The following is a 26,209-nucleotide window of genomic DNA, read 5'->3' on the forward strand; positions in this document are numbered from 1 at the left end:
TACTGCATTTGTGTTTATATTACCTCTGTAATGTTGAGGTACAGCCCCTAGACCCATTATGTACCTCTAATGTTGAGGTACAGTCCATAGACCCATTATGTACTAATGTAATGTTAAGGTACAGTCCCTGGACCCATTATGTACTTCTGTAATGTTGAGGTACAGTCCCTGGACCCATTATGTACCTCTGTAATGTTGAGGTACAGTCCCTGGACCCATTATGTACTTCTGTAATGTTAAGGTACAGTCCCTGGACCCATTATGTACTTCTGTAATGTTGAGGTACAGTCCCTGCCCCCATTATGTACTTCTGTAATGTTGAGGTACAGTCCCTGGACCCACTATGTACTTCTGTAATGTTGAGGTACAGTCCCTGGACCCATCATGTACTTCTGTAATGTTGAGGTACAGTCCCTGGACCCACTATGTACTTCTGTAATGTTGAGGTACAGTCCCTGGACCCATTATGTACTTCTGTAATGTTGAGGTACAGTCCCTGGACCCATTATATACTTCTGTAATGTTGAGGTACAGTCCCTGGACCCATTATGTACCTCTTTGCCAAAACATCATTCCAAGTATCTACCTCCACAACCACGACCATCAAGGACATCACCAGTAGTAGACAGGACAAGCCTCCATCCTCTGCAGGGGTATACATAATCCCTTGTAATGACTGCAACAAATTATATGTGGGCGAAACATCAAGAGACCTCCAAACACGTATTTCAGAACACCAATATGCAAGCAGGACTGACGATACAAGGAATGCCTGTGTACAACATCGCAATTCACACAACCATTTAATTAACTACAGAAACTCAAGACTTATAGCCACAGAAGACAACACTCAGTACAGAAGAATCCTGGAATCATCGTTTATCTCTATAACCAACAATTTCAACCAGAGCAATGGCTTCTATAACATAGCTGAACCACTCGCCAAGAAACTTCTTCATCGCTATCCCACATAAGAACATAGAACACTGCAGAAGGTCTACTCACAACTTGTCCAATACCCCTGCCTAGCTACCCAAGACTCTATAACCCCACCCGGTAGATCATCAGATGCAGCATTCTCCACCTGACCTCAACATTCTGAACTATAAATACTCCCGTACCTTCCAACCCCAGGTAGATCCGTGTGTGACTTGAGAAAGCCCACTGTGTGGGTGAAACGTTGTCAATAAAGGATCACATTATACTGCATTTGTGTTTATATTTCCACCTCTGTAATGTTGAGGTACAGTCCCTGGACCCATTATGTACTTCTGTAATGTTGAGGTACAGTCCCTGGACCCATCATGTACTTCTGTAATGTTGAGGTACAGTCCCTGGACCCATTATGTACTTCTGTAATGTTGAGGTACAGTCCCTGGACCCATTATGTACTTCTGTAATGTTGAGGTACAGTCCCTGGACCCATTATGTACCTCTGTAATGTTGAGGTACAGTCCCTGGACCCATTATGTACCTCTGTAATGTTGAGGTACAGTCCCTGGACCCATTATGTACCTCTGTAATGTTGAGATACAGTCCCTGGACCCATTATGTACCTCTGTAATGTTGAGGTACAGTCCCTGGACCCATTATGTACCTCTGTAATGTTGAGGTACAGTCCCAGGACCCATTATGTACCTCTGTAATGTTGAGGTACAGTCCCTGGACCCATTATGTACCTCTGTAATGTTGAGGTACAGTCCCTGGACCCATTATGTACCTCTGTAATGTTCAGGTACAGTCCCAGGACCCATTATGTACCTCTGTAATGTTGAGGTACAGTCCCTGGACCCAATATGTACTTCTGTAATGTTAAGGTACAGTCCCTGGACCCATTATGTACTTCTGTAATGTTAAGGTACAGTCCCTGGACCCATTATCTGTAATGTTAAGGTACAGTCCCTGGACCCATTATGTACCTCTGTAATGTTAAGGTACAGTCCCTGGACCCATTATGTACTTCTGTAATGTTGAGGTACAGTCCCTGGACCCATTATTTACTTCTGTAATGTTGAGGTACAGTCCCTGGACCCATTATGTACTTCTGTAATGTTAAGGTACAGTCCCTGGACCCATTATGTACTTCTGTAATGTTAAGGTACAGTCCCTGGACCCATTATGTACTTCTGTAATGTTAAGGTACAGTCCCTGGACCCATTATGTACTTCTGTAATGTTGAGGTACAGTCCCTGGACCCATTATGTACTTCTGTAATGTTAAGGTACAGTCCCTGGACCCATTATGTACTTCTGTAATGTTGAGGTACAGTCCCTGGACCCATTATGTACCTCTGTAATGTTGAGGTACAGTCCCTGGACCCATTATGTACCTCTGTAATGTTGAGGTACAGTCCCTGGACCCATTATGTACTTCTGTAATGTTAAGGTACAGTCCCTGGACCCATTATGTACTTCTGTAATGTTGAGGTACAGTCCCTGGACCCATTATGTACTTCTGTAATGTTAAGGTACAGTCCCTGGACCCATTATGTACTTCTGTAATGTTGAGGTACAGTCCCTGGACCCATTATGTACCTCTGTAATGTTGAGGTACAGTCCCTGGACCCATTATGTACTTCTGTAATGTTGAGGTACAGTCCCTGGACCCATTATGTACTTCTGTAATGTTGATTATTATTATTATTATAATCAAAAAGAAGCGCTAAGCCACAAGGGCTATACAGCGCTGCAGGGTAGGGAAGGAAGCAAGGGAATTGGATGGCAGGAGGGAGGGGGGATGATCAGCAGGTTACAGAAAACAGCGGGGCAGGGGATAGTACGGGGGTAGAGGGTAGCAAGAGATACAAGTAGAAAGGGCTGAAAGTATCAGAATTTGTGAAGTAAGTCAGTCGTTGTCAAAAAGTCAATAAGAGAGTCCGGATGAAAGGTGGGTCCATCAGCGAGAAGGGAAGGTAGAGAGAGAGCAGCGGGGCGAAGACGACGACAGAGGTAAATTCTGCGTGCTCGTTGATAAAGTGGGCAGTCCAACAGAATGTGGCTGACTGATAATGGAGCTTGGCAATTCTCACAGAGAGGAGCAAGTCGCCTCTCCATGAGATATCCATGAGTAAGACGAGTATGGCCAATGCGAAGACGGGAGAGAGTAGTCTCCCAACCTCGACACTGGTGATAAGAAGACGGCCAGTAACCTATACTCGGTTTAATAGACTGAAGTTTGTTGCCGAGCATAGTAGACCAACGTTGTTGCCAACGGGTGTGAAGGTGGGAAGATATTACAGCAAAATAGTCCGTACATGGAATACCTCTATAAGAAACTGGTAGGTCATGTACTGCTGACCGCGCAGCAGTGTCTGCCTGTTCATTGCCCTGTACGTCAACATGACCAGGGACCCAACAAAAAACAATATCTTTATGCTTAGTAAAGATGCGGAGTAGCCAAAGTTGGATACGGAGGACTAAGGGGTGAGGTGTATCAAATTTTTGTATAGCCTGTAAAGCACTAAGGGAGTCTGAGACAACCACAAATGATGACACAGGCATAGATGCAATACGGATAAGTGCTGTAAGGATGGCATATAATTCAGCAGTAAAAATACTAGCTGAAGATAGTAAATGCCCTTGTACGACGCTGTCCGGAAACACTGCTGCGAATCCTACGCCGTCAGAAGACTTAGAGCCATCTGTGTACACAGCAATGGCATGAGAATGAGAGTGAAAGTGGTCAAGAAAAAGAGAGCGGGAAGCGACCGTAGACAGTTGGGCTTTCGAGCAAGGGAGGGAGAAAGAACAGACTCGAACAGCTGGAACTTCCCAGGGGGGTAGGGAAAAGTGAGATGCTACATGTACATAGAAAGGTGGTAGTTGAAGAGAAGACAAGAGCGAATGAAGGCGAAGAGAGAAGGGACGGAGTAAGCAGGGGCGGCGAACAAATAAAGAATGTCTACTAATATCAGTGACCATTCTATAAATGGAAGGATTGCGGAGATCATGAGAGCGTACATAGTAGCGCAGGCAATGGGCATCACGGCGATCGGATAAGGATGGAACGTTCGCTTCTGCATAGAGGCTTTCGACAGGGGAAGAGCGAAAAGCACCAAGGCATAAACGTAATCCTTGGTGATGAATGGGGTTAAGGCTAGAGAGAGTAGCAGGAGATGCCGCTGAATAGATCTGGTCACCATAATCAAGTTTCGATAAAATAAGGGTGGAATGTAGGTGAAGGAGGGTTCGACGATCAGCTCCCCACGAAAGATGAGCAAGGGTTTTAAGAAGGTTCAGCCGGCTGTGACAAGTTGCCTTCAGAGAGGTAATGTGAGGTTTCCAGGATAACCTACGATCAAAGAGGAGGCCCAGAAACTTGACTGTATCACGTTCATGGATACGTGAGCCATAGAGGTACAAAGGATGATCAGAGATGACAGAGCGTCTAGTGAAAGTGATTTGGTGGGTTTTAGTGCTGGAAAATTTAAACCCATGTGTGGTGGCCCAATTGGAAACACGGTCGACTGCATGCTGGAGAGAAACTGTAAGAAGGTGACAGTCAGCGCCTGCACAGGCAATAGCGAAGTCATCAACATAGAGTGATGACCAAATATTTGATGGAAGACTAGAGGCCAAATCATTAATAGCAAGGAGAAAAAGTGTTGTGCTCAGAACACATCCCTGGGGGACACCTTCAGCTTGGACAAAGTCCGGGGAGAGCACATTATTAACCCGAACACGGAAATGCCTGTCAGTTAAAAAGTTCTTAAGGAAGGATGGTAGATTGCCTCGAAGGCCTAAGGAGTGGGCTTGGGCTAAAATATTATACCTCCAAGTTGTGTCATATGCCTTCTCAAGGTCAAAAAATATGGCAATAACTGAGTGGTTATTCGCAAAGGCATTACGAACATACGTATCCAAGCGCAGTAAGGGGTCTATGGTAGAACGTCCCTTACGAAAGCCATATTGACGAGTGGAGAGACTGTTGTGTGTCTCTAAATACCACACTAAACGTCTATTTACTAGACGTTCCATTACTTTGCAAACTGCACTGGTAAGAGCAATGGGACGATAGTGGGAGGTTTCATGTCCCGTAGTGCCTGGTTTGCGGAAAGGGAGAACAATGGCGGATTTCCACGGCTGTGGAAGAACTCCTTGTGACCAAATAAGATTGTAAAGGCGTAATAGGACTGCAAGGGCTGACTGATGTAAATGTTGTAGCATACGAATATGAATGTCGACGGGCCCAGCTGCCGATGATCGACAAGCTGAGAGTGTTGCCTCCAGTTCTTGAAGTGTAAAAGGCACATTATACTGTTCTTCTCTGAGAGAAGAAAAGTCCAAGGGTGCTAACTCTCTGGCAGACTTTGAGGAAAGAAATGAGGGGCATAGATGGAGTCCCTGAGAAATACGGACCAGATGATTGCCAATTTCATTGGCAACATCTAGTGGGTTTGCTATATCAACACCGGCAACCCGCAGAACAGGAGCCGGGTCAGGAGAATATTTACCACTCAGTTTTCGGACTTTTTTCCAGACTGCACTCATAGAGGAAACAGAGGTGATGGTGGAGACATAATCTCGCCAGCAAGTGCGTTTAGCGTCACGGATGACACGGCGAGCGATCGCACGCTTCTGTTTAAAATCAAGGAGTCGCTCTGTGGTTCTATTGTACCGGTACCTGCCCCATGCAGCGCGTTTCAAACGTACTGCACGAGCACAAGCAGGAGACCACCAAGGCACGCATTTCTGAGAATGCCTGCCCGAAGTTTGGGGTATAGAATGAGAAGCTGCGGTGAAAACGGAGGACGAGAAGAGGTGTAAAAGCTCATCGATGGAGGACGAAGAAGGAACCTCTTTAAAAACAGTCAGGTGTGAGTAAAGGTTCCAATTTGCCCGATTAAATTGCCAGCGTGGGGTGCGAAGAGGTGGCGAATATGAAGGGGAAGTAAGAATGATTGGGAAATGATCACTGTCATGTAAGTCCGGGAGAACAGACCAAGTAAAGTCTAATGCGGCGGAGGAAGAACAAACTGAGAGATCGATGCAAGAGAGAGTATGAGTCCGAGGATCAAAATGGGTGTGAGTACCTGTATTTAAAACATGGAGGGGGTGGGTGGCAAGAAAAGCCTCTAACTGAATTCCACGGGAATCACAGTGAGACCCTCCCCAGAGGAAATGGTGGGCATTAAAATCACCAAGTAACAGAATCGGTGGCGGTAATGACGAAACAAGGAAGGCAAAATCCGGAATAGATAATGCCCGAGAAGGAGAGAGATATAAAGAACAGAGCGTATACCACCTATGTAAGTGGATACGGGCTGCTGTGTAATGCAGCGAAGTATGAACAAATAGCTGATGGTACGGAATATCAGTGCGGAGAAGAAGGGCACTTTCATTAAAGGTCCCATCAGGAAAAGGATCTGAAGAATACAATAAATTATAGCCTGAGATGTGAGAAATAACAGCAGAGTGTAATTTTGGTTCCTGTAAGCAAACACCAACAGGGGCAAACTGGGAGAGTAACATCTGAAGCTCACCCCGATTACCCCTGAGGCCGCGTATATTCCACTGTAAAAAGGCCATGATTGGCAATGATAAGGATACTTGAAATCCGCAGGTAAGGGTTCCTACGGACTAGAAGGGTTAGAAAAGTCCACATGCGGAGGCAGTGGAAAATGTTCAAGCAGCGAAGGAACGGTGCGCTGTGAAGAAAGGAGTTGCGCAGATGGAGCAGAGGAGAGAGGAAGAGCGGAAGGTGGATCAGTGTCCATTGATGGTTTGGTCTCTGCAATATATTCAGAGATTGCTTCAAGTGTTTCGGAATTCAGAGATGTCGTATGGGAGACAATATTGGGAATGGTAGGGGGAGGATGAGTAAAGATTGGAACTGTATTGGACTGTACCAAGGTAGGGGGGGGCGAAAGGGTGGAGGGAACTGGAGAAGTGTGGCAGGGGACAGAAGAGACAGGAACCTGGGAGGTGGCAGAAGAGGAAGAAACTTGGGAGGGAACAGGGGAGGAAGGTACATTACGAGGAGGAGGGTGAACCTCTGCACTTGTAACTGAGCCAGTGAGAAGGGAAGAACTAGGGACAGAGACAGGGAGGGTAAAATGAGGAGGTGGAAGATGGGTAGGAGGTGTTACCGGACCTTTTTTTGACTTTTGAGAAGTAGAGGGACGATTGGGAAGAGGTGTCGTACGAGGTCTCGTCGATACTGAGGCTTGTAAGAGAGAACTCGAAGAAGCGAGATTAGACTGAGGCGTTGAAGTAGGGACGTCTGAGCCGAGGACAGCAAAAGGATTAGATACAGGAGTGATTATGGGAGAGGTAACCACAGAGGTGGGTGTAGAAGATGGGATACCAGAAGTGGGGGGACGTTTTGAAACACGGGAATAAGAAACACGTGGGAGTCTCCCTTGGAGGCGGAGATGAGAAACTGCCATGGCATAAGGGAGACCTTCTGTCTCTTTGAGGTAACGGATTTCCCGCTCGTTTAAATAGACCTGACAACGGCGAGAGTACGAAGGGTGAGCCTCATGACAGTTAAGGCAAGAGGGAGATCGATTGCAAGACGTATTAGAATGGTCATCGGCACCACAGACTGGGCATTCGGCGATAGATCTGCAATATTTCGCTGGATGGCCAAATCGCCAGCAATTTCTACACTGTTGTGGTGTAGGGATCACCTTTCGAACTTGTAACCGATGTCCTGCTATATAAACGGAGGATGGGAGTTCTCGGCTGTCAAAAGTTAAACGAGCCACATTGCTAGGGTATCGTCTCCGCCCACGGGCAGGAAGAACGTAAGTGTCTACCTTGAGGATTGGGAGATCTTGGAGTTCCAGCTGTTCTAGAATGTCGGTGCCACATGTCTGGAAATTTTGTTGAACTATGGTATGGGGCAGAATAACGGTACCACTACAAGAATTGAGGGAATGATGTTTTTCAAGGGTGACAGGAACAGTATCTATATGGGAAAGACGAGAGAGCTCACGAGCCTGGGTAGCATTCTGTACGGTAATGATGCGCGTACCGCTCTTAAGAGCATGAAAAGAAATATCTTTACCAACATGGCGTAGGAGTGCCTTGCCAATACTATGGTCAGAAAGATAGGCAGTAGAGGAAGTTGGTCGTAAAGTGAAGAATTTAGTCCACTGTTCAGTCTGAAACTGAGCGTGGAAAGGTAGTGAAGGACGTGTCGATCGTTTCTGAGAAGAACGAGAAGGTGAAGGTGGAGAAGTATCATCAGCAGGTAATTGTCGTTGACGTTTAGGCGTGGGACCAGAGTTGGTCCGACGTGGAACGGGTCGGCGATTTGAAAATTGCCGCACCGTAGAGGGAGAGGCCGGAAGCATAGTCAGAGGAGAGCGAAGGTCTGATAAATCGAAGGAGTCAGTCGAGGCCTCAGTACCTGAAGCGGGTGAGGAAACAGCACCGGCAATAGGTACAGAGGCATGAGGAATGTCTGAAGAGTGGTCCAAAGACGAGGCGGGGTCAGAACGGGGTGCGGTATCAAGAAGGGGCCCGGGGGTACCAGGTTCATGGACTAGGGCTGCCATGGTTAGGTTACTTCTTTCTTTTTGTTTTTAAGAAAAAAAAAGAAAGAAGAAAAGAAAATAAAAATAAAAAAAAGAAAAAAAAAGGGGGGACCGGGGAGGGATAGTTCCTAGGAGGGATGAAAGGGCCAGAAATCTCCCTCCGCGCCCAAGAGGACTCGACACCGCTAGTAGCGCAGATGCAGCATGGAACCCGTGCCATACCCTACCCTTCATGCCAGTAAACCAGCAATCTGGGATAGCAACCTCACATCTGCCGAGCTACCTCGGTGGACAAAAGAGAGGGCGGCCGGATATCCGCCACAAAGCATACCTCCTTCAGCCACCACCCCCGGAATCCGAAAGGTGGCTTCCAGAGCTACACCCGTCGCCCAAAAGACACCCAAAGCTACTCTGGGATACCGGAGAGGGATCGGGACATCCCTAGGCAATCCAGATTCCACGGCAAACTACGCCACCGCCAAGAAACCTCAACGGAATGGGATGGACCCCGGTGTCCTTTCTCCTACCCAGGAACTAGCGCGCCTGTGGGAGAAATCCCAAAGGACAAAAAGAGGAAGGGCAAAAGGGAGGAGTGGGGAGGAGGAGGAGGAAAGGAAAAAGGGGAGGATGGGGAGGATGGGATAGGGGAGGGGAGATTGGGGGGTAATTAGGTTCGGTCTGAGGAAGAAGACCGATAGGTCTAATTCCTCAGACCAAGAGCCTCTTCACCACGCCAAGGAGCCCCCCTTGAAGAGGTCTGTAATGTTGAGGTACAGTCCCTGGACCCATTATGTACTTCTGTAATGTTAAGGTACAGTCCCTGGACCCATTATGTACTTCTGTAATGTTGAGGTACAGTCCCTGGACCCATTATGTACCTCTGTAATGTTGAGGTACAGTCCCTGGACCCATTATGTACCTCTGTAATGTTGAGGTACAGTCCCTGGACCCATTATGTACCTCTGTAATGTTGAGGTACAGTCCCTGGACCCATCATGTACTTCTGTAATGTTGAGGTACAGTCCCTGGACCCACTATGTACCTGTGTAAACCTTCAACTACAGCCCACGGTATGGTTATGGGCTGCATAATAATGATAAAAACACTGATCAAACTTTGTAAACTCGTTAACGTAATTTCCCAGAACTTCTTAATCAATGTCTTACTGTACCACCAGCCTTTTTTCACATTGTGGGCGCATATGTTACAGAGGGCGGTATGGGCGTGTGGGCGGCGGCCGGTATGGGCGTGTCACTGATCGGTGTGATGGTGGTGGTGACGGTGGTGGTGGTGAGGCGACTCAGGGCATCACACAAGGCACAACCATACAAGGGATACCAGGTGGTCACCACTCAGCCCGTGAGTTCAACCCTGTGTTCTGCCGTTTTGTCCACTGGGCGCTTCTAAACCCGTATGGATCGTACAGCACTCCCGGAGCGGGCCAGTAATCAGGTGTGTTCTGAGGAACGGAAAGGTACCTCTTAATTACTTGTGGCCAAGAGACCTCTCTTATGGGGATCACGGAAGTGAAGGTAAGAATCATCTTCCTCGAATCAAATGTGATTATCCCCAATTTCCCAGAAGCTGTATGATCCCCTACGAGTTTAGTTCTCACCCATTAATATTGTAATTAGATCTTACCAATGAATATTGTAATGTTTAGTTGTAGGTTTCTCTAAAGTTCTTAGTGTTTCCTCTTCCCTCCCTTCTTCCTCTCCTCTCTGCTGTTGTTACCCCCACACTCCCATAACCTCCCCAACACACTCACACCCTCCATCACTCCCCCACACTCCCATAACCTCCCCAACACACTCACACCCTCCATCACTCCCCCACACTCCCATAACCTCCCCAACACACTCACACCCTCCATCACTCCCCCACACTCCCATAACCTCCCCAACACACTCACACCCTCCATCACTCCCCCACACTCCCATAACCTCCCCAACACACTCACACCCTCCATCACTCCCCCACACTCCCATAACCTCCCCAACACACTCACACCCTCCATCACTCCCCCACACTCCCATAACCTCCCCAACACACTCACACCCTCCATCACTCCCCCACACTCCCATAACCTCCCCAAAACACTCACACCCTCCATCACTCCCCCACACTCCCATAACCTCCCCAACACACTCACACCCTCCATCACTCCCCCACACTCCCATAACCTCCCCAACACACTCACACCCTCCATCACTCCCCCACACTCCCATAACCTCCCCAACACACTCACACCCTCCATCACTCCCCCACACTCCCATAACCTCCCCAACACACTCACACCCTCCATCACTCCCCCACACTCCCATAACCTCCCCAACACACTCACACCCTCCATCACTCCCCCACACTCCCATAACCTCCCCAACACACTCACACCCTCCATCACTCCCCCACACTCCCATAACCTCCCCAACACACTCACACCCTCCATCACTCCCATAACCTCCCCAACACACTCACACCCTCCATCACTCCCATAACCTCCCCAACACACTCACACCCTCCATCACTCCCCCACACTCCCATAACCTCCCCAACACACTCACACCCTCCATCACTCCCCCACACTCCCATAACCTCCCCAACACACTCACACCCTCCATCACTCCCCCACACTCCCATAACCTCCCCAACACACTCACACCCTCCATCACTCCCCCACACTCCCATAACCTCCCCAACACACTCACACCCTCCATCACTCCCCCACACTCCCATAACCTCCCCAACACACTCACACCCTCCATCACTCCCCCACACTCCCATAACCTCCCCAACACACTCACACCCTCCATCACTCCCCCACACTCCCATAACCTCCCCAACACACTCACACCCTCCATCACTCCCCCACACTCCCATAACCTCCCCAACACACTCACACCCTCCATCACTCCCCCACACTCCCATAACCTCCCCAACACACTCACACCCTCCTTCACTCCCCCACACTCCCATAACCTCCCCAACACACTCACACCCTCCATCACTCCCCCACACTCCCATAACCTCCCCAACACACTCACACCCTCCATCACTCCCCCACACTCCCATAACCTCCCCAACACACTCACACCCTCCATCACTCCCCCACACTCCCATAACCTCCCCAACACACTCACACCCTCCATCACTCCCCCACACTCCCATAACCTCCCCAACACACTCACACCCTCCATCACTCCCCCACACTCCCATAACCTCCCCAACACACTCACACCCTCCATCACTCCCCCACACTCCCATAACCTCCCCAACACACTCACACCCTCCATCACTCCCCCACACTCCCATAACCTCCCCAACACACTCACACCCTCCATCACTCCCCCACACTCCCATAACCTCCCCAACACACTCACACCCTCCATCACTCCCCCACACTCCCATAACCTCCCCAACACACTCACACCCTCCATCACTCCCCCACACTCCCATAACCTCCCCAACACACTCACACCCTCCATCACTCCCCCACACTCCCATAACCTCCCCAACACACTCACACCCTCCATCACTCCCCCACACTCCCATAACCTCCCCAACACACTCACACCCTCCATCACTCCCCCACACTCCCATAACCTCCCCAACACACTCACACCCTCCATCACTCCCCCACACTCCCATAACCTCCCCAACACACTCACACCCTCCATCACTCCCCCACACTCCCATAACCTCCCCAACACACTCACACCCTCCATCACTCCCCCACACTCCCATAACCTCCCCAACACACTCACACCCTCCATCACTCCCCCACACTCCCATAACCTCCCCAACACACTCACACCCTCCATCACTCCCCCACACTCCCATAACCTCCCCAACACACTCACACCCTCCATCACTCCCCCACACTCCCATAACCTCCCCAACACACTCACACCCTCCATCACTCCCCCACACTCCCATAACCTCCCCAACACACTCACACCCTCCATCACTCCCCCACACTCCCATAACCTCCCCAACACACTCACACCCTCCATCACTCCCCCACACTCCCATAACCTCCCCAACACACTCACACCCTCCATCACTCCCCCACACTCCCATAACCTCCCCAACACACTCACACCCTCCATCACTCCCCCACACTCCCATAACCTCCCCAACACACTCACACCCTCCATCACTCCCCCACACTCCCATAACCTCCCCAACACACTCACACCCTCCATCACTCCCCCACACTCCCATAACCTCCCCAACACACTCACACCCTCCATCACTCCCCCACACTCCCATAACCTCCCCAACACACTCACACCCTCCATCACTCCCCCACACTCCCATAACCTCCCCAACACACTCACACCCTCCATCACTCCCCCACACTCCCATAACCTCCCCAACACACTCACACCCTCCATCACTCCCCCACACTCCCATAACCTCCCCAACACACTCACACCCTCCATCACTCCCCCACACTCCCATAACCTCCCCAACACACTCACACCCTCCATCACTCCCCCACACTCCCATAACCTCCCCAACACACTCACACCCTCCATCCTCACATCACTCCCCAACACACTCCCCATCACTCCCCCACACTCCCATAACCTCCCCAACACACTCACACCCTCCATCACTCCCCCACACTCCCATAACCTCCCCAACACACTCACACCCTCCATCACTCCCCCACACTCCCATAACCTCCCCAACACACTCACACCCTCCATCACTCCCCCACACTCCCATAACCTCCCCAACACACTCACACCCTCCATCACTCCCCCACACTCCCATAACCTCCCCAACACACTCACACCCTCCATCACTCCCCCACACTCCCATAACCTCCCCAACACACTCACACCCTCCATCACTCCCCCACACTCCCATAACCTCCCCAACACACTCACACCCTCCATCACTCCCCCACACTCCCATAACCTCCCCAACACACTCACACCCTCCATCACTCCCCCACACTCCCATAACCTCCCCAACACACTCACACCCTCCATCACTCCCCCACACTCCCATAACCTCCCCAACACACTCACACCCTCCATCACTCCCCCACACTCCCATAACCTCCCCAACACACTCACACCCTCCATCACTCCCCCACACTCCCATAACCTCCCCAACACACTCACACCCTCCATCACTCCCCCACACTCCCATAACCTCATCACTCCCCCCACTCCCATAACCTCCCCAACACACTCACACCCTCCATCACTCCCCCACACTCCCATAACCTCCCCAACACACTCACACCCTCCATCACTCCCCCACACTCCCATAACCTCCCCAACACACTCACACCCTCCATCACTCCCCCACACTCCCATAACCTCCCCAACACACTCACACCCTCCATCACTCCCCCACACTCCCATAACCTCCCCAACACACTCACACCCTCCATCACTCCCCCACACTCCCATAACCTCCCCAACACACTCACACCCTCCATCACTCCCCCACACTCCCATAACCTCCCCAACACACTCACACCCTCCATCACTCCCCCACACTCCCATAACCTCCCCAACACACTCACACCCTCCATCACTCCCCCACACTCCCATAACCTCCCCAACACACTCACACCCTCCATCACTCCCCCCCACACTCCCATAACCTCCCCAACACACTCACACCCTCCATCACTCCCCCACACTCCCATAACCTCCCCAACACACTCACACCCTCCATCACTCCCCCACACTCCCATAACCTCCCCAACACACTCACACCCTCCATCACTCCCCCACACTCCCATAACCTCCCCAACACACTCACACCCTCCATCACTCCCCCACACTCCCATAACCTCCCCAACACACTCACACCCTCCATCACTCCCCCACACTCCCATAACCTCCCCAACACACTCACACCCTCCATCACTCCCCCACACTCCCATAACCTCCCCAACACACTCACACCCTCCATCACTCCCCCACACTCCCATAACCTCCCCAACACACTCACACCCTCCATCACTCCCCCACACTCCCATAACCTCCCCAACACACTCACACCCTCCATCACTCCCCCACACTCCCATAACCTCCCCAACACACTCACACCCTCCATCACTCCCCCACACTCCCATAACCTCCCCAACACACTCACACCCTCCATCACTCCCCCACACTCCCATAACCTCCCCAACACACTCACACCCTCCATCACTCCCCCACACTCCCATAACCTCCCCAACACACTCACACCCTCCATCACTCCCCCACACTCCCATAACCTCCCCAACACACTCACACCCTCCATCACTCCCCCACACTCCCATAACCTCCCCAACACACTCACACCCTCCATCACTCCCCCACACTCCCATAACCTCACCCAACACACTCACACCCTCACCATCACTCCCCCACACTCCCATAACCTCCCCAACACACTCACACCCTCCATCACTCCCCCACACTCCCATAACCTCCCCAACACACTCACACCCTCCATCACTCCCCCACACTCCCATAACCTCCCCAACACACTCACACCCTCCATCACTCCCCCACACTCCCATAACCTCCCCAACACACTCACACCCTCCATCACTCCCCCACACTCCCATAACCTCCCCAACACACTCACACCCTCCATCACTCCCCCACACTCCCATAACCTCCCCAACACACTCACACCCTCCATCACTCCCCCACACTCCCATAACCTCCCCAACACACTCACACCCTCCATCACTCCCCCACACTCCCATAACCTCCCCAACACACTCACACCCTCCATCACTCCCCCACACTCCCATAACCTCCCCAACACACTCACACCCTCCATCACTCCCCCACACTCCCATAACCTCCCCAACACACTCACACCCTCCATCACTCCCCCACACTCCCATAACCTCCCCAACACACTCACACCCTCCATCACTCCCCCACACTCCCATAACCTCCCCAACACACTCACACCCTCCATCACTCCCCCACACTCCCATAACCTCCCCAACACACTCACACCCTCCATCACTCCCCCACACTCCCATAACCTCCCCAACACACTCACACCCTCCATCACTCCCCCACACTCCCATAACCTCCCCAACACACTCACACCCTCCATCACTCCCCCACACTCCCATAACCTCCCCAACACACTCACACCCTCCATCACTCCCCCACACTCCCATAACCTCCCCAACACACTCACACCCTCCATCACTCCCCCACACTCCCATAACCTCCCCAACACACTCACACCCTCCATCACTCCCCCACACTCCCATAACCTCCCCAACACACTCACACCCTCCATCACTCCCCCACACTCCCATAACCTCCCCAACACACTCACACCCTCCATCACTCCCCCACACTCCCATAACCTCCCCAACACACTCACACCCTCCATCACTCCCCCACACTCCCATAACCTCCCCAACACACTCACACCCTCCATCACTCCCCCACACTCCCATAACCTCCCCAACACACTCACACCCTCCATCACTCCCCCACACTCCCATAACCTCCCCAACACACTCACACCCTCCATCACTCCCCCACACTCCCATAACCTCCCCAACACACTCACACCCTCCATCACTCCCCCACACTCCCATAACCTCCCCAACACACTCACACCCTCCATCACTCCCATAACCTCCCCAACACACTCACACCCTCCCATACACTCCCATAACCTCCCCAACACACTCACACCCTCCATCACTCTTCCACACTCCCATAACCTCCCCAACACACTCACACCCTCCATCACTCCCCCACACTCCCATAACCTCCCCAACACACTCACACCCTCCATCACTCCCAAACACTCCCCATACACCTCCCCAACACACTCACACCCTCCCATCCCACTCCCCAACACACTCTCCATCACTCCCCCACACTCCCATAACCTCCCCAACACACTCACACCCTCCATCACTCCCCCACACTCCCATAACCTCCCTAACACACTCACACCCTCCTTCACTCCCCCACACTCCCATAACCTCCCCAACACACTCACACCCTCCATCACTCCCCCACACTCCCATAACCTCCCCAACACACTCACACCCTCCATCACTCCCCCACACTCCCATAAGCTCCCCAACACACTCACACCCTCCATCACTCCCCCACACTCCCATAACCTCCCCAACACACTCACACCCTCCATCACTCCCCCACACTCCCATAACCTCCCCAACACACTCACACCCTCCATCACTCCCCCACACTCCCATAACCTCCCCAACACACTCATACCCTCCATCATTCCCCCACACTCCCATAACCTCCCCAACACACTCACACCCTCCATCACTCCCCCACACTCCCATAACCTCCCCAACACACTCACACCCTCCATCACTCCCCCACACTTCCATAACCTCCCCAACACACTCACACCCTCCATCACTCCCCCACACTCCCATAACCTCCCCAACACACTCACACCCTCCATCACTCCCCCACACTCCCATAACCTCCCCAACACACTCACACCCTCCATCACTCCCCCACACTCCCATAACCTCCCCAACACACTCACACCCTCCATCACTCCCCCACACTCCCATAACTTCCCCAACACACTCACACCCTCCTTCACTCCCCCACACTCCCATAACTTCCCCAACACACTCACACCATCACTCCCCCCACACTCCCATAACCTCCCCAACACACTCACACCCTCCATCACACACACCACCACACCCCTACAGCCTCCCCTACACACTCACACCCTCCATCACACCAGCACACACACCACCACACTTCTACAGCCTCCCCTACACACTCACACCCTCCAGCACACACACCACCACACTTCTACAGCCTCCCCTACACTCACACCCAACATCACACCAGCACACACACCACCACACTCCTACAGCCTCCCCTACACACTCACACCCTCCATCACACCAGCACACACCACCACACTCCTACAGCCTCCCCTACACACTCACACCCTCCATCACACCAGCACACACACCACTCTTCTACAACCTCCCCTACACACTCACACCCTCCATCACACCAGCACACACACCACACTTCTACAACCTCCCCTACACACTCACACCCTCCATCACACCAGCACACACACCACTCTTCTACAACCTCCCCTACACACTCACACCCTCCATCACACCAGCACACACACCACTCTTCTACAACCTCCCCTACACACTCACACCCTCCATCACACCAGCACACACACCACACTTATACAGCCTCCCCTACACACTCACACCCTCCATCACACCAGCACACACACCACTCTTCTACAACCTCCCCTACACACTCACACCCTCCATCACACCAGCACACACACCACACTTCTACAACCTCCCCTACACACTCACACCCTCCATCACACCAGCACACACACCACTCTTCTACAACCTCCCCTACACACTCACACCCTCCATCACACCAGCACACACACCACACTTCTACAACCTCCCCTACACACTCACACCCTCCATCACACCAGCACACACACCACTCTTCTACAACCTCCCCTACACACTCACACCCTCCATCACACCAGCACACACACCACACTTCTACAACCTTCCCTGCACTCACCCCACACACTTCTTGCTCCAGCTGTACAAGAGGAAGCAGCAGGTGGTGGTACCAGCCCAGGTGGGCGTACACGGGCGTGTTCCAGGGGATGGCAGAGATGCAGATGACACTGAGGAGCTGTGTGGGCGTGGGCGTGCACTGTCAGCAGGGATGGTGAACACCAAGCTTGCTGTCTTCAGTCCTGTCAGCAAGTCTAAGTCAGTGGAGTGTCTGCAGTACTCGGTGAGTCGACTGTTAGGCTACCCTGTATGTGTGGCTACCCTGTATGTGTACTCACTTCTGTAGTTGCAAGGGTTGACTCTCAGCTCCTGGACCTGCTTCTCATGTGGCCACAACTGTAAGCACACTCCTGGCTTCATGACACCAATTATAGCCATGTATGGATCCTGCCTCTACCACTTTACCGTCCTGGTCATTCCACTTTCTGGCCAATCTACGGCTGAAGAAGTATTTCCTAACATCCTTGCAATTCATCTGTGTTTTTTAACTACCAACTGTGCCCTTGTGTACCCATTTCCCACCTTCCAAACAATCTGTCCTTGTCCCAGTCACATTCAATGTTCCCTACATCAGAATCACTTAGGGTGAATACAAAGTACAGTCCTGCTGGTTCATCTCCTTGCTCGCTCGCTCGCTCGCTCGCTCGCTCTCTCTCTCTCTCTCTCTCTCTCTCTCTCTCTCTCTCTCTCTCCCTCGATCACTTGCTCACTCACTCTGCTAGAATCCCTGACATCATGATACATGAGTGTCCCATCACTACCACACCTGCATGTATCATTATATTAATGGCATACATCAACAAGTCGACAAGACACATGTGCAACACCTGGCTATGATACATGTGCAACACCTGGCTATGATACATGTGCAACACCTGGCTATGATACATGTGCAACACCTGGCTATGATGTCGTAGGGGGTTCGGTAGGAGAATGATGGATAAGGTAAACTCACTTGTTGGATGGTAACGATATATATTGTCAGACTGTGATGAGAGGTGGGAGCCCAGGCCTGCCGTGTTCTGCCTGCTTCTGTGTCTATCCGTGGAGTGAGGACGAGGCAGCTCGTCTCACTGACTCAAGCTGTACCCCATGACATCATACAGTCACAGGCCTAGGGAGCTTCTATATAAAGCACATGGATGGTACTATGATACTCAGCTAATCTATATAACACATACAAGGGGATCAGCAACTATGCTGACAATGATACATGTGCAATACCTGGCTATGACACATATTACGAACATAAGAAAGAAGGAACACTGCAGCAGGCCTACTGGCCCATACGAGGCAAGTCCAAGGCTCCTACTGGATTAAACCAATGACCCAACCTGTCTATCATCAGTATGAAGGCATTCCGTCATACCAGTGACTTTAATTCAGTATAGAGATTAAACTCTGGAGACACCTGCATGCACGTGTACCCACCTACATTCTTATGACTGCAGGCATCGAGTCTCGGCTCTTGGCCCCCGCTTTTCAACTTGCCACCTGAGAGATTTACTCCCTCTTGACCTGGTAATCTGTTCTACCTACTTTGTTCTGCTCAAAACTCACTCACTCACTCTCACTCTCGATTTTTCCATAAACATTTTTAATCTCTATGCCCCAGCGAACCAGCTTCGACCTGATGCTTTACCAGATCGCATCAATAGTGAACCTACCATCATTCTTGGAGATTTTAATGCCAGACATAAGAATATTGGTGGGTCTATAACAAACACCAATGGAACTAAACTAGTGAGATTGCTAAATGAGCATGATAATGTTCGAATTGTGGGCACTACTGAGCCTACTCACATATATGGTGGCATACTAGATCTGTGTCTTGGATTTAATACATCATATACGATGCATGACTCTGTCATAGTTGATGATCTTCTATCTGATCACTTCCCAAGACTAACAACTGTCAATCTTGATCACATCTCCAGCAATCAAGGAGCTAAATACAGAAGGAGGAAACTTATTCTCAAACCAGAACACAGAGACAACTTTATTAACCACTTGGATCAATGGTATAAGAATTACGAGCCCATTGGCACACAAAAATTTAATGATGATTTTGATTACCACTATTGAGAGTGTTCTCACAGATCAAGTGGGCAGGAATAGGAAACAAAGACCCTCCACTATAAATAACAATAAAAACCAATGTAAATACTATAATGATCCACAGCTACGCAATCTAACACATGCAGCTAGGAGGATTGGTAAAGCATACCGTGAATGTAGAACCCCAGACCTGCTCAGAACGTTCCAAGCTGCACTAACAAATGCAAGGAATAGAAAGGAAGAACTTAGGCAACAGGAATGGGAACAGTTTGTTAGTAGATTAAATAGGTCCACCCCTTTGAGTTTGGCTTGGAAAGGTATAAATAAAATAACCAGGAAAAAGACTGGCAATGTTGCTCATCCCTTTCCTCTTGAAAAAGCAAATGACCTCATAAATGACTGGTCCAAAACATCCAGGCATGAAAGCCTTCCATCTCATATTAGAAAAAAATTAGAGAGTACTTCTGAAGAAATGTTGAAACTGATTAATTTTATGAGCCAAAATATTGATGAGAGTGATTGCCTCTTTACCGAGTATGAATTAGATAATGCATTAACCAAAGGTCGATCAACTGCTCCTGGAGAGGATGGTATAATCTATGATATTCTCAGAACTCTAAGGCACGTGCCTGATAACCCTTTGTTGGCACTGTATAATCTCAGTTACATTGAGGGCGTTCTTCCTACTTCCTGGACCAATAGTATCATTGTGCCTATCCCTAAGCCCCAACAGCCTGATACATTTAGACGGATCTCCTTAACTAGTTGTCTCTGTAAAACTTTTGAAAGAATGATACTTAACAGACTGTACTACAGAATCAGACACCAACTTTCCCCCTACCTCTATGGGTTCATGAAAGGTAAAAGTGTGCAGAACTGTATTTCCACCTTTCTCACTGCACACACCTCTACTAGTTTTACCACTTTTCTTGATCTAAAATCTGCATTTGATATTGCGAACAGAACCGTTATACTACATGAACTAGCCAAAATGAATATTGGTGGTAGCTTACCCTGCTGGATAATAGGATACCTGTCAAATAGAGTATCCTCTGTCCTTTACCAAGGCTTCAGAAGTGATTCTAAAGAAATGTCTTTAGGTACACCGCAGGGAGGAGTTCTTAGTCCCATGCTATTTAATATTCTGATTAATGCTCTCCTAAATGCTCTACCTGCCTCACCTAAACATATAGCTATAAGCTATGCTGATGATATCATGATCCATACAACAGGGCATAAGAAGATGAATACCATTCTTAATGAAGTTCAAGCAATTTGTAATCGACTAGGCCTCATAATATCTTCCTCTAAAACAAAGATCTTAACAAGCAAACGACATCCCCCACCCATCTATTTGCAGGGTGAAATCATTAGCTACGTTAAAACTTAAAGATATCTTGGTGTAGATGTACCCTTTAACAAATCCACTATACCACAACTAAACAAGAAATGCAAAGCTAGGCTAAATGCTCTCAAAGCTGTTGCTGGCTACAATCCCAACTATGGTGCTAATGTGAGAATCGTGAGAATGATGTACATAGCCTATGTTAGGTCCTTAATTGATTATGCTGCTCCCATGTTGATATTAGCTAGAGAAAGTTCTCTCCGACCCTTGGAGTTAATGCAAAATGAAGCTCTCAGGATTATTCTTGGCTGTCCCAGATCTACAAAAGTTCTTAACATGAGGAAGGAGCTTGGTATTTCTAGTATCAGTGATAGGATTGTTGAAATTAACACTGTACTCGGTATTAGAATGTTGAGAAACGAACCAGACACTGTCACAGTGAATCTTACCAAGTGTCTAGAGGCAAATACACACAGATCTAAATGGATTGTGAAAACGTGCAATTGCATTAAGTTTTATAACCTGCATGAACCGTATCACTGTAGGCAACAAGAGCATTTCACCCCTCCATGGAAGATGTGTTCATTTAATATCACATACCTACAAGTCCCTCCCAAGAAGCTCATTGCTAGTAATCCCTTCCTTAAATCTCTTGTTAGAGCAACTGCTCAAGAAGAAATTTCTCACCTAGCTGGTAGTAATAAGTTATCACAAGTTATATACACTGATGGATCTAAACAGGAGTCTTCTGGCAGGGCTGCATCTGCTCTTGTTGCCACCTCCCTAGTTAAGAACGATAATAAATTTGTTGAGTTAGGCATAAGAATTAACAACTGAGCGTCTACACTGCAAACTGAATTGTTTGCAATCCTAATGGCGCTAAAGCTAACCTATGACACTGAGCTTGACTCTATCATCATTACTGATTCTATGTCATCATTGAAGGCTCTTGACTCATATAATGACTCCAACAACATGCTCATTGGGGAAGCCAGGTATAGATACTCAAAAATTAGGGACAAAGGAATTAATGTACAATTGCTATGGATCCCATCACACATTGGATTACTCCTTCATGATAAAGTTGATATGTTAGCCAAGAAGAGTACCCAGAAGGAGAATGTAGAATATAACTTTGGTATAACTGTGTCTAGCATTAGGAATAATATTAGGAGAGAAGTAAATAATGAAAATGATTGTTATAGGAATGCAGTTAGAAGCCTGAGTAGATCTATAACCCACTATGATAACATGAACGTAGATAAGTATGTTTATGGAGCAACTTGCAATGTGAACAGACTGACTGATGTTGTAGTGGCCAGGCTTAGGCTTGGTTACAAGTACTTCTGGCAGTTTGGGAGACACACAGATGATGATCAAACTAAATGTAAATTATGTGATCAGGCATATGGTCACTCTCTTGAACACTATGTGCTTAATTGTCCACTTATTGAGGAATACAGAGACAGACAGTATAATAACCTATGTGACATGTCAAGATATCTTATTAATGAAAATAAGATACCAGATATACTAAGCAAATTTCCTAAATTTGCTTGTAACAGATAAGTGAACTATAGATATGTAGATATAAATCCATATGTATTCCTGTTAACCCTTTGGGGCCTAGTTCCTAGGCCTTTTGTGTATCCATATGCTCTCGCGCTACCGTCCACAGGATGGATATGGGGTGCACAATAAACTAGCCACTTCGGTGGCAAAATCTAATCTAAATCTTACTCTCAATCTCTCTCTCTATACTCACCTGTATATACTTACCTATATGTACTCACCTATATGTACTCACCATTAAGTGATTGTAAGGGTAGAGTCACAGCTCCTGGCCTTGCCTCTTTGCTGGTCACCAATAGGTCCATTCTCTCCCTGCTCCAAGAACTTTATTATACCCCTTCTTAAAGCTATGTATGGATCCTGCCTCTGTGCATGTGTGTGCTTGTTGTGTCACACACATTTTCCTGTAATACAAAAATGTAATAACATTTAATTACAGTACTGAAATTTGTGGTTCCTTCAGCAGCACACTGTGAGAGCCAGTTATGGATATTACATTATTAGTGGTATAATATTCACTGAAGTTCTGTACTCATAGGGGGAGGTGTAGCACACTTGGTGAATGAGAGGCAGTGAAGTTTGATCTGAGGGAAAGGAATGGTAGCTACAACTTCTTGGATCAAGAGCTCTTGACTAGCATCAAGGTCTGCATTAGAGGTGACTTGAGATGGGAGACAACAGATGTATTCTATATTTTAAACAAGGGGAAGTAAACATTAAAAGCATAGGAGTCCCATAACATCTGGAGAATAAGAGGCATCCAGGTATGATCCAAGGAAGTGGAGGATAAGTCCAGTTCCTTGGATCAAGAGCTCATCGAAGCACCTCAGAAAAACAAATTTTGATTTCTTTGTGATACAAAAATAATATAGATTACATGCAATAAAACATTGGAAGAAAATAAATTCACTAGTATAGTGTGTACATTGTGTACATCAAGACTACTGAAGAATTACACACAGACTATTAAGTAGGATTTCTTATGTAGTTAACTACAGTCATGGGAAGACAAGAATATCAGTGCTACACAGGGTGATACACAAGTCTGGACACACATTTCTGGGCTTTTAAAATCCTTCTGAGGGTTTCTCAAGGAGTACCCAGTTCCAAGGATGTCCTGTGTGTCCAGACCTTGGATACAGAGGACATCCTTGGAACTGGGTATTCTTCGAAAAACCCTTAGAAGGATTTTAAAAGCCCAGAAGTGTGTGTCCAGACTTTTGGGTCACCCTGTAAAGTAGGATTTCTTATGCAGTTAACTACAATTATTGGAAGACAAGAATAACAGTGCTATAAATACTGAGTGAGCTGTCTTCAGTGTGACTCTCTACAGCTGTTGTACTGCCACAATGACAGTGTTGTTCTCTATGCAGCATTACCAAGTAAATCCTTCACCCAGTGCTCTAACTGCACCTAAAATAGTATATGAATTAAAACTGGCTTTGTATAATCTCTTGTGTGTGAACAAGTGTTATTATCCAGCATGATCTGGTAGAATTGGCAGAGTGGCACCAGTGCCCCTCCACGAGAGGGCCACAGATGAGTCTGGTGCAACTAGTGTGTGATTGTAAGTTTGTCGTTTCCCACGACTGATAACAGTGGTAGTAGGAGGGTCAGGACAAATATGGCTTTATTCAAAACACTGCTGGCACTCACAGTGGGCCACTGCCATTACTAATGATCTCACAAGAATTGAGTCACAACTAAAAACCGTCAGGAGAGGCCACAGTCTGACTGCAAAGTCCTGAAATTCTGAACGTAGAATATTATACTCAGGGAGAAGATCTAAACCCATAAGGAATGCACTACTTACGGGAATAAGAGGTAGTGGTAGTGGTGAGAAGAGAACTTCCCAACCCTATGCTCACAGCCCAGCCAGGTTTGTCTGTTGAGTGTATGCCCTACCAAGAGCACTGCATAGAAGTTACTCAACAACGACACCCATAAAAGCAATTATAAACACATGTAGTCAAAACAAGGATTAAATTAACAAATCTAAACACCTTTGATATATATACATTTGATGAGTTACAAGAGTTTTCCTAATCCTGGAGCGTGACCATGGACCAGGCTTGTCCGGTGCTTGCCTGGTCAACCAGCCAAGTACCTGGAGCCTGACCATGGACCAGGCTTGTCTGGTGTGTCTGGTCAACCAGCCAAGTACCTGGAGCCTGACCATGGACCAGGCTTGTCCGGTGCTTGCCTGGTCAACCAGCCAAGTACCTGGAGCCTGACCATGGACCAGGCTTGTCCTGTGCTTGCCTGGTCAACCAGCCAAGTACCTGGAGCCTGACCATGGACCAGGTTTGTCTGGTGATTGTCTGGTCAATCAGCCAAGTACCTGGAGCCTGACCATGGACCAGGCTTGTCTGGTGATTGCCTGGTCAACCAGCCAAGTACCTGGAGCCTGACCATGGACCAGGCTTGTCTGGTGATTGTCTGGTCAACCAGCCAAGTACCTGGAGCCTGACCATGGACCAGGCTTGTCTGGTGATTGTCTGGTCAACCAGCCAAGTACCTGGAGCCTGACCATGGACCAGGCTTGTCTGGTGATTGTTTGGTCAACCAGCCAAGTACCTGGAGCCTGACCATGGACCAGGCTTGTCTGGTGATTGTCTGGTCAACCAGCCAAGTAACTGGAGCCTGACCATAGACCAGGCTTGTCTGGTGATTGCCTGGTCAACCAGCCAAGTACCTGGAGCCTGACCATGGACCAGGCTTGTCTGGTGATTGTTTGGTCAACCAGCCAAGTACCTGGAGCCTGACCATGGACCAGGCTTGTCTGGTGATTGTCTGGTCAACCAGCCAAGTAACTGGAGCCTGACCATGGACCAGGCTTGTCTGGTGATTGTTTGGTCAACCAGCCAAGTACCTGGAGCCTGACCATGGACCAGGCTTGTCTGGTGATTGTCTGGTCAACCAGCCAAGTAACTGGAGCCTGACCATAGACCAGGCTTGTCTGGTGATTGCCTGGTCAACCAGCCAAGTACCTGGAGCCTGACCATGGACCAGGCTTGTCTGGTGATTGTCTGGTCAACCAGCCAAGTACCTGGAGCCTGACCATGGACCAGGCTTGTCTGGTGATTGTCTGGTCAACCAGCCAAGTACCTGGAGCCTGACCATGGACCAGGCTTGTCTGGTACTTGTCTGGTCAACCAGCCAAGTACCT

At 49.1% G+C, this 26,209-nt stretch overlaps 1 protein-coding gene across 9 annotated transcripts in view; it reads left to right on the forward strand.

The window, feature by feature from the left end:
* LOC128687090 (synaptotagmin-11) overlaps positions 1 to 26,209 on the forward strand; it is an 87,584-nt gene that overhangs the window by 17,599 nt on the left and 43,776 nt on the right. For 8 of the 9 annotated variants that reach the window (XR_011393739.1, XM_070098418.1, XM_070098416.1 and 5 more), the window contains 2 exons: positions 9,693 to 9,841; positions 18,088 to 18,288. Coding sequence is in view for 8 of the 9 variants with exons in the window: in XM_070098418.1 (XP_069954519.1) it covers positions 9,693 to 9,841; positions 18,088 to 18,288 (350 nt within the window). In the remaining variant the exon portion in view is untranslated. Of the gene's footprint in view, positions 1 to 9,692; positions 9,935 to 18,087; positions 18,289 to 26,209 lie in introns of those variants that run through there. The other variant, XM_070098422.1, reaches the window with a different exon arrangement.

Source organism: Cherax quadricarinatus, chromosome 62 (genome assembly GCF_038502225.1).
Source record: "Cherax quadricarinatus isolate ZL_2023a chromosome 62, ASM3850222v1, whole genome shotgun sequence".
Taxonomy (NCBI): Eukaryota; Metazoa; Arthropoda; class Malacostraca; order Decapoda; family Parastacidae; genus Cherax; species Cherax quadricarinatus.